Source organism: Mus pahari, chromosome 8 (assembly GCF_900095145.1).
Source record: "Mus pahari chromosome 8, PAHARI_EIJ_v1.1, whole genome shotgun sequence".
Taxonomy (NCBI): domain Eukaryota; kingdom Metazoa; phylum Chordata; class Mammalia; order Rodentia; family Muridae; genus Mus; species Mus pahari.
The window spans coordinates 47,829,265-47,839,605 of NC_034597.1; the positions used below are offsets into that span (position 1 = coordinate 47,829,265).

General features: G+C 40.6%; 1 protein-coding gene across 3 annotated transcripts in view; it reads right to left on the reverse strand.

The window, feature by feature from the left end:
• The window catches only part of Pspc1 (paraspeckle component 1), an 88,964-nt gene that overhangs the window by 71,613 nt on the left and 7,010 nt on the right, over positions 1 to 10,341 (reverse strand). For all 3 annotated transcript variants that reach the window (XR_003844372.1, XR_003844371.1, XM_029541362.1), the window contains exons 2-3: positions 7,875 to 8,176; positions 1,078 to 1,173 (exon numbers count right to left, since the gene is read on the reverse strand). Coding sequence is in view for 1 of the 3 variants with exons in the window: in XM_029541362.1 (XP_029397222.1) it covers positions 1,078 to 1,173; positions 7,875 to 8,176 (398 nt within the window). In the remaining 2 variants the exon portion in view is untranslated. The remainder of the gene's footprint in view (positions 1 to 1,077; positions 1,174 to 7,874; positions 8,177 to 10,341) is intronic.

Here is a 10,341-nt window from a genome sequence, read left to right on the forward strand (position 1 = left end):
GTTGGTCTATAGAGTAAGTTCCAGCCATCTAGGGCCACACAGTGAAACCCAGACTAAAGAGCAAAACAAGAGAGAGAGAGAGAGAGAGAGAGAGAGAGAGAGAAAGAGAGAGAGAAAGAGAGAGAGAAAGAGAGAGAGAAAGAGAGAGAGAAAGAGAGAGAGAGCGAGCCAAGCACTTAAAAGCACTGATGTTCTTCTAGAGGACTAGAGTCAGTTCCTAACACCCATGTTGGGCAGCTCATCAACAGTCTCCACTCCATCTCTGGCATCTCCACTGGTATGTGTACTCATACACATACCCACATGCAAATTCCAGGCCAGCCATAACTACACAGCGAGACTGTGTTTAAAAAGAAAGACGAGGGCTGGAGAGATGGCTCAGAGGTTAAGAGCACTGACTGCTCTTCCAGAGGGCCTGAGTTCAAATCCCAGCAACCACATGGTGGCTCTCAACCATCTGTAATGAGATCTGACGCCCTCTTCTGGAGTGTCTGAAGACAGCTACAGTGTACTTACATATAATAAATAAATAAATAAATCTTTAAAAAAAAAGAAAGATGAAGAAAGAAAGAAAGAAAGAAAGAAAGAAAGAAAGAAAGAAAGAAAGAAAGAAAGAAAGAAAGAAAGAAAGAGAAAGAAAGGAAAAAGGGAGAGAGGGAAGGAGGAAGGGAAATGAAGTAAACAAGCAAAGAAAGAAGCTTTCCTAAGTAAAATTAGCGTGCTTTACTCATGTGTAAAAAGAGGAAATAATGTGGCTGGAAAGATGGCTCAGCAGTTAAGAACAACTACTAGTCTTATAGAGGACCTAGGTTTGGCTCTCATTAATCACTTCACAACCATCTGTAACTCCAGGAATTGCAGTGCCTCTTCTGACATCTGTAGGCTCCTGCACACATGTAGTTTTATACACACACACACACACACACACACACAAAATTAAATAGTTCTTTCAATAAAAATAACATTATATAGACCAAACCGCTCACCAACCAGATTATATTCTAATATTCATATATAAAAAATATAATATACCCAAGACAATATATATCTAGAATATCTTTATTAATGAAGTCTTACTTATGGTACTGTTGAGTTTTCTGCATTAGCTTCTCTGGCAAACCATCTTCATCATCAAACTGCTCCATGGGTTCTACAATGACTGGACGAGGTGTTCTAGACAAAAGTATAAAGGCATTAATAAAATTAATGTCATGACTACAATTAACATCCTTTGTAAGTTTTTATAATAAAAATGTTTATAATAAAAATGTCAAAAATGTTAGTTAAGGAAAATGTCTAAGTATCACGCATATTCACAGATGAAAATTATGCAAGGCGTGGTGGCCCACACCTATAATCCAGTATTGCAGAAGAAGAGGCAGGAGGATCTGAGTTTGAGGCCAGCCTGCTCTACAGAGCAAGTTCTATGATAGCCAGAGCTATTTAATGAGACCCTGACACAAAATTAGCTAATTAATTGTTAAGATCTTTGTCAAAATAGGTAGGCATGGTTGCTATGTTGGTCATTTTGTTTACTTGAGACAAGCTAGAGCCATCTAAGAAAGAATCTGTAGTAGTTTAAATGAGAAAAGCTCCCCACAGTTTTGGGCATTTGAATTAGCTAGTAGCACAGTTTTAGTAATCTTAGGAAGTATAGGTTAGAAGTAGGTTATGGAGAGCTTTCAGTTTCAACAACTCCCACAGTTCCCAGTTTGCTCTCTTCTTTGTGCTTGCAGTTCAAGATGTAAGCTTCTTGCTCAAACAGCCATGCCTTTCTCACTCCACCATCATAGAACTGACGGCTCTCTCTGGAACTGTATGGCCAAATACATTCACCCTTTCCTAAGTTGCATTGGTCATAAGTGGTTTATCACACCAACAAAAAAGTAACTATTACAGAATCTCAACTATGAAAATGTCATCAACTAGTCTATGGGCAAGCCTATTTTCTTGACTGGTGTGTAAGGCTTACCCCACTGTGGGTGGCAAAACCTCTGGACAGGTGGTCCTGGGATGTATCAAGAAACACAATGAACCAACTCTGATAGCAAGTAAGCAGTACTCCTCCACAGTCTCTGCTTCAGTTCTCATCTCCAGGTTCCTGTCTTAATTTCCTTTCCTGGCTTCTCTTTATAATTGGCCACAACTATAAACCTTTTCTCCAAGTTGCTTTCGGTCAGTTTATTTTTCTGCAGCAACTGAAACCAAACAATAGCTTACATCTGACATTCTAGTACACATTATGTATAAATGTATAGTTCCTGATCTGTGTGCAAAGTGAGAGCTGTCTCAAGTAACAGCAGGGCAGGAGATTATGGGTTCAACCCCCAGCATACACGAAGGAGTTATCTGATCCAGATTGTTATGTATATGGCTTCATATCTCAATTCTACCACTTCAAACACTCAGATTTGCCTATTTCTCAGTCTTCTTCGATCTACCAACATTGTTCAATCATCTTTCGTTAAAAATTCTCCAACAGAAGCTAGAGAACTGGCTCAGTGGTTAAGAGCACTGGCTACTCTTCCAAGGACCCAGGCTCAATACCCAGAACCCAAATATGGCAAAAATCATGAACTCCACTTCCAGAGGATCCAATACCTGCTGTCTCTGCAGGCACTGCACACACATGATATATAGACATGCATGCACACAAAACACCCACATAATATTTTTTAAACTTTTTTAAGGATTTATTTACTTATTTAATATACATGTTCTATGTACATGTATGTCTACATGCCAGAGGAGGGCATCAGATCTCATTACAGATGGTTGTGAGATATGTGGTTGCTGGGAATTGAACTCAGGACTTCTGGAAGAGTAAACAATGCTCTTAAACACTGAGCTATCTCTCCAGCCCCCCTTTTCTAATTTTTTTTAAAAAATTTTATTACAGGTAATCCTCCCTCACACTTTCAAGAGTTCTCCATCTTCCTTAATAAATCCATGTTCTTTCTGTTCAACAAAAAAAAAAAAAAAAAAAAAAAAGGCTGGTGAGATGGCTCAGCAGTTAAGAGCACTGACTGCTCTTCCAGAGGTCATGAGTTTAAATCTCAGCAACCAGATGGTGCCTCTCAACCACCCGTAATGAGAAACAAATAAAAACCTGTGGGCTGGAGCAAGGGGGAGAAGGGAAAAAAGGGGGGAGGGGGGGCAAGGAGAATGTGGTGGTGGTGCAAGCACATATTATTCTTGTGAGGTCCAGGGGGCAAGAAGGACATGAGAGTTCATGTCCTGTGATCCTTGAACTACAGAGAGTATTCTAGGCCAATAAGGGCTACAAAAGGCCATGTGCTTGTCTCAAATAAGACAAACAAAATGAATGAGAAAGCCTAAAATGAGACCTAAATCAGGCATGGTGGTGGATGATAGCCACAGGACACTCAAGGAACAAATTAGGGTCTGAGAAATTAGGAATGGGTATATATAGATATGCCTAGAAACCGTTCTATTACTATGGTCTTAAGTAAAGTGGAAGGGAGAGAGTTCATGAGAAGAGTCAAGTAAGAAGAATAGATGATATAATATTAAAATTCTCTACTATCTGCTCATCATAATGCAAATAATATGCTTTCAGAAGAGTGGTACTTGAAGAAACACAAGTCAAGCCGCTAACATCTGAGTTGCAACCCTAACTAGAGGAAAAAAAAACAAAATAAGTTAAATATAAGTACTCAGCTGACAAGAGTACTTGCCTATTATACATATTATACCCCAAAACTGAGTAAAACTGAACATGGCAGTGCCTATAATCTCAGAACTTAGGAATCAGAAGCAGGAGAAACCTAAGTTACAAGTCATCTGAAATTACATGCCAAATAGGCTGCAGAAGAACCCATTCCAAAAAAAAAAAAAAAAAGAGTAGAGGGTGGGGCTGGACTCAGGACTTAAGAGCACTGGTGTTCTTCCAAAAGATCCAGGTTCAATTCCTAACACACACATGGCAGCTCACAACAGAGGATCCAACCCCCTTTTCTGGCTCCAGCAACAGTAAGCATGCATGTGGTACAGAGTATATGCAGACAAATATACATATACATATACATAAAATTAAATAATTTAAAGGAAGAATGGAGAAGAGAAGGAAAAAATTGAACATTATTTCTTCCAAAACTGATTTCTAGCCAGGTGTGGTAAAGAATGCTTTAATCAGGAGGCAGGGAAGGACTGCCTCCTGTAACAGAACCTGACAAATACAAAATTTCCAATTTCCCCCTAACTCTTCCGTTGTGTTGTCCCTGAATATTCGCGGGAATAAAAAAAGGGTCAAGATCAGTCACTCACAAGCCATTTTTATCACATGACATTATAAAAGAAGAGGGATCTGAGGTATAATGTACTTAAGGGGCTCTTCCATCTTACCCTTGGTCTGTGGTCTCACCCTGCCTACCACGCCCATGGAAACTTCCTCTGTCCATTATCTCACCTGGTTTTTGTAACTTAAATATGAGGATTTGAGCTCAATCCCCAGCATCCATTAAAAAGGCAAGTAGGGCAGGTACTGTAATTCCAGAGTTGGAAAGGCAGAGAGAGACAGACATATACCTGGAGCTCACTGACCAGCAAGCATAGCTAATCATATCAGTGGATCTCAGGTCTCAAAAACAAGGTGACCCACTCTAGAAGACGACAACCAACATTTGTCTCTGGCCCTTGATGATATTCACATAGACAAACACTAAAACAAAAAACAAAAAAAAAAAAAAAAAAAAAACCCTGAAGGTTCTACTTTGAAAGATGTCTCCTACCCCATTTTCCCACCTAATGCATTATTTAGCAACTTGAGAGATATTCTCTAAGTCATCAGGCGAGGACAAAGCAGCGAACGATAGGGTATCTTTGCAGGCCTGTGCCAAGTTGTGCTGCTAAGAAATGAAGCCACACAACAAAGAGATCTAGTGCAGGAGGTTTACTTGAGGAAGAAGGGGATAGCAAAAGGCCACCTTAGAGTGTGAGCATGGGAAAGAGAGGCAGACAGAAAAAGAAGACTAAGAGAGAAAAAGGAAGCGGGCAGAGAGGAAGGGAAGGAGTGATGGAGGGAGGGAGGGGGAGAAGGGAGATAGGGGAGGGGGAGAGAGGGAGAGAGAGGGAGAGGGAGAGGGAGAGAGAGGGAGAGAGAGAGAGAGAGAGAGAGAGAGAGAGGAGAACACAGGCAAGGGACTGAGTAGGACAAGTAGGGAATGGGGGATTAGGGTGGGCAGTGCTTTTATGCCCCTCACCTGTCAGCAGCAGGTGACCAGTAAGTGAAATGTCTCTAGGTCCCTGAGGGTAGACAGGACTCAGCAGTAAGTGCAATGCTGCTCTTCCAGAGGACCCTAGTTCAAGTCCCAGCACCCACATCAGGTGTTCAGAAGCACCAGTAACTCCAGCTACTGCTGTTCTCTAAAAATCACTATTAAAAAAATTAAAATGTGGGCTAGAGAGATGGCAGTTAAGAGCACTGATTGCTCTTCCAGAGGTCCTGAGTTCAATTCCCAGCAACCACATGGTGGCTCACAACCATCTGTAATGGGATCTGATGTCCTCCTCTAGCTCTAGTGTGTCTGAAGAGAGCAATGGTGTACTCATATACACAAAATAATAAAAAAATATATTAAAATGTAGCTCTAAAGCAGAGGCTCTCAACCTTCCTAAAGCCACGATCCTTTAATTCAGTTCCTCATATTATTGTGACCCCCAAGCATAAAATTATTTTGTTACTACTCCTATCTAATTTTGATACTGTTATGAACTGTAATGTAAATATCTCATATATGACATACACACGCCCACAGGTTGAGAACCATTGTTCTAGTGTGGTTAAGAGTACATCATGGCTTTGCAGAAGAGACAAGTTCAGCTTCTAGCACCCATATTTCCAGTTCACAACTGCCTAAAACTCCAGGCTGAGGAGAATTTATCTAATGCCTGACAACTCTAGCCTCCAAGAGAAACTGAAGTCATGTGCACACATACCAACATATATGTATACGTATATGTATAATTAAAAAATAAAAATTAGTAATTTAAAAAGAAAATAAAGTATGCCACAGGGCTGATGTAGCTCAAGTAGAGAGCCTGTCTACCAAATACAATGCCCTGGATTTCATGACATGCACTGCCCACACTTCTCAAAGCACAAGCAACAAGCTGGACGTGGTGTGGTGGCCTGAATCTTTAATCCCACTACTTGGGAGGCAGAGGGGAGTGGATCTCTGCGAATGCAAGGCTAACCTGGTCTACAGAGACTACATAGTGAAACCCTATATCAAAAGAAAACAAAAATGCAAACCACAAACAAAAGAAATATTTGCAATACTGGCACGAACCAAGATTATATAATTCATGAAGGCAAATTAAAAAAAAAAAATTGGCCAAAAAATTTCAGATACTTCATGATTATATGTATTTGATATAACTGGTCAAAAGAACACCAAAAAAAAAAAAAAAAGTTCAACCTTTCTCATTACAAAAAAATCTAATTTAGCCTGCAATGAAATTTGTCCACATACTTAAGTCCAGAAACAGAAGCTGGTAGGACTATAAAACAACTATAGAACAACTAAAGCTGTCGAACAGTGGTGATGCAAGCCTTTAATCCCAGCATATGGGAGGCAGAGGCAGGCGGATTTCTGAGTTCGAGGCCAGCCTGGTCTACAGGGTAAGTTCCAGGACAGCCAGGGATACACAGAGAAACCCTGTCTCAAAAGGAAAAAAAAAAACCAACTAAAGCCTGCCGTTCATTGCTGGTGGGACTCAGAAGTGATATAACCACTTTGTAAAACAGTCTGACAGGTCCTGAAGTTAAACAATCAGCAACTTATTCCAAAGCTGAGTATGATAGCACACATCTGTAATGATACAAATACACATACATCAGAATGAGTTCAAAGTCATCCTCAGCTACATAAAATTTGAAGCCAACCTGCTCTACACAGCAAGACTATGTCTCAAAACAACAACATACTTCATTGAGCCAGCTAGGCACTACACACTTTTAGGAGGATTATATCTCAAGGTTTGCCACACAGTAGGAAGGTTCCAGGCCAACCTGGACGATAAAGATAAGACTCAATACCCCCCCCCAAAAAAAAATTCATTGAGTTCTACATTTAAGACAAAATGGGTTTTGATATAAGAAAATTATACCCCAAGAAAGCTACAATTTCTTAGGATTACTCTATATGACTTCTAGTGAATAGCACACACAAGAAAATGAGTATTCAATATCTACTTATCCTATGCAAACATGGACAAATAGTATTCCAGAACAAACCACACGTAATTGCACACACACACTTACGTGTAAACCCAGCACTCGGGAGGCTAAGGCAGAAAGACTGCTGCAAGTTCAAAGTCAACAACTGCAGCCTAGATTTCAAAAACAAAAAACTGTCTTTAAAATAAAAAAGCCAGGGGCTGGTGAGATGGCTCGGTGGGTAAGAGCACCCGACTGCTCTTCCGAAGGTCCGGAGTTCAAATCCCAGCAACCACATGGTGTTTCATAACCATCCCTAACAAGATCTGATGCCCTCTTCTGGAGTGTCTGAAGACAGCTACAGTGTTCTTACATATAATAAATAAATTNAAAAAAAAAAAAAAAAAAAAAAAAAAAAGCCAGGCCTAGTAGAACATGCACCTTTAATCTCTGTGCTCACTAGCCAGAGGCAGATAGTTTCTCTGAGTTTGAGACCAACCTGTCTCTATAGTGAGCTCAGAGCCAAGAAGAGCTATGAGATCTCATCTCAAAAAAAAAAAAAAAGCCAAAAAATAATTAATAAAATAAAAACAAACAAACAAGCACACACACACACACACACACACAAAGAAAAAACAATTCCCAACACAAGTCCATATTTAACTGGACAGAGGACAAGAGAGTTAAAACTTACGTTGTTAGCAAGAATGCCCCATCACCACATCTCTCCAGAGCTTTTCGTGCAGGAGGTTTCGCTGCAAATTCTACAAAACCTTTTCCTGTGGCTCTACCTCGATCATCCACAACCACAACAGCTTTCTCTACTGGGCCAAACTGGGAAAATGCTTGCTCTAGAAGCTCATTGGAAACAACCGGAGAAAGGTTCTTGACCGTTAGGGCTGCTCCATGTGTAGCAAAGCGAATTCGGAGAGGTCTGCTCTTCAGTATGGTGCCATCCAACTCTGCTTTTGCAATTTCGGCCAGTGTTCTGGATTCCTTTTTAGGAGGAAAAGTCAATTTTTTAAAAGTTGAGTAACAAAAAAATTAAAATAGTGGTTTGGCTCTAAAAAGACTGGGTATCACTAAGAAACAGATACTAAGGTCCCTTTCATCTTTAACCTTGGCATCACATGATTTACTATGTACTCAAAACATCATTGTGAACATTCTAAGTTTATATTTAAAAAAAAAAAAAAAAAAAAAAAAACCTCAGTCTTTACGCATTCAGGGCAGAGGAAGGTGGATCTCTTAAGTTCAATGCCAGCCTGGCCTACAGAGCAAGTTCCAGGACAGCCAGGCTACACAGAGAAACCCTGTCTTGGAAGAAAAAAAAAATTATTTTAAGAACAAGTATCAGTTTCTAGAACTACCACGACAACAGTATTTCTTCACAAATACCTCAATGTTTGACACTGTTTGGTTCGCTCATTTATTTATAGGCTGTTTTTTGAGACAATCTCCCCATGCAGCATAGGCTGGCCTTTACGTTGTCCTTCCACTACCCCACCCCCACAGACACCCCTGCTTCTGCTTTGTGAGTGCCAAGACACAAGTGTGTGCTCCCTACCATACCTGGATGACATTACACAAAGCATGTTATTAATGTCAGCCTATCCACATTACCTGCAAACACTACCATTAGGTCTTGTTAATCACTCCTCCTGAAATACCTACCTGGGCTACATATTTTTTGCTATCACGGGAGGGAGTCAAATTCAAAATCATGAACTGTAGTTTCTCCACTGTACTGAAAAGCAAGTGATTCTAGTGAGCCTGAGCATTCCAGGGGAGCCAGGACTATAGATGCCTTCAAGACAATAACTGGGACTACACCAGATCTGCTCAGGCCTTCACTCATCTCAAGGCCAAGGGAGAGATTCCAGAAGTACCGTTTATGAAATGATCACAAGGAAAGTCCCCTTGTAAATAGCCCCTGGATAATATTGTCTGGCTGTCATCTGCCGTCTCCTGTCCAGCCCAAGGCGACCCTGTAACTGTGACTGAGGAGGAAGGGCTGCTTCATCCTCCTCACCTACCTTCTGGAAGACTTAGAGAAGACTTCTGGAAGATTGAGCCTCATGGTGCCAGGAAGCCAAAGCTTACTTTGTAGAGCTGACACTAAACTACCCGAAGGACTTAGGTGCTCTGTGTACTTAACCCCAGGATTCCCTTTACTTTTTAAGATAAAGAGTGACATTAAAAAAAAAGAAGAAAGAAAGAAAAGAAAAGCAAGTGATACATTCAAACTTGAACAGTTCCCTCACAAATGCTGCAATTTATAGGTATTTGCTATTGTGCACAGGTAGAAAGTTCTCTATTATCACAAATGACTGTATTTTCTAGTTTGTAATTACCCATGTACACTTACTTTTTTTTTTTTTTTTTTTTTTTTTTGAGACAGGTTTTTTTCTCTGTATAGCCCTGGCTGTCCTGGAACTCACTTTGTAGACCAGGTTGGCCTCCAACTCAGAAATCCGCCTGCCTCTGCCTCCCAAGTGCTAGGATTACAGGCGTGAGCCACCACCGCCCAGCTGTACACTTACTTCTTAACAGGAAGATGAGAACTGTTACAGGCCACAAATTACGTGTTACTTGATTTGCAATGAGACCCTATCTCCCAAAACAAACAAACAGTGGGCCAGCAAGATGGCTCAGCAGGTAAGGGTACATGTCACCAAGATGACTGGTGTTTGATCCCTAGACCCCACAAAAGGTAAAAGAGAACAGACTCCCAAAGGTGTTCCTAGACCTCCACATGTGTGCTACTGTGTGCATGCACACTCCAACACACACACACACGCACACGCACACACACACACAAATAAATCTAACAAAAATTCAAAGAGAAACTCCTTTCTACTGAAGAGATTTCACACTTGCGGTACAAGGTAAGTATATATAATAATAAATAACTGATATAGTTAGTAGAAATGGTATTTATTGTGCTTCAAGAACTATGAAGAGCTTCTTTATGCTTATATACACTGAGCAGAGGTAGCACACACCTTTAAGCCCAGCACTGGTTTAAAGGCAGAGGCAGGAAGACATCCAAAATCTTTTTTTTTTTTTTTTTTGGTTTTTCGAGGCAGGGTTTCTCTGTGTAGCCCTGGCTGTCCTGGAACTCTGTAGACCAGGCTGGCCTCGAACTCAGAAATCTGCCT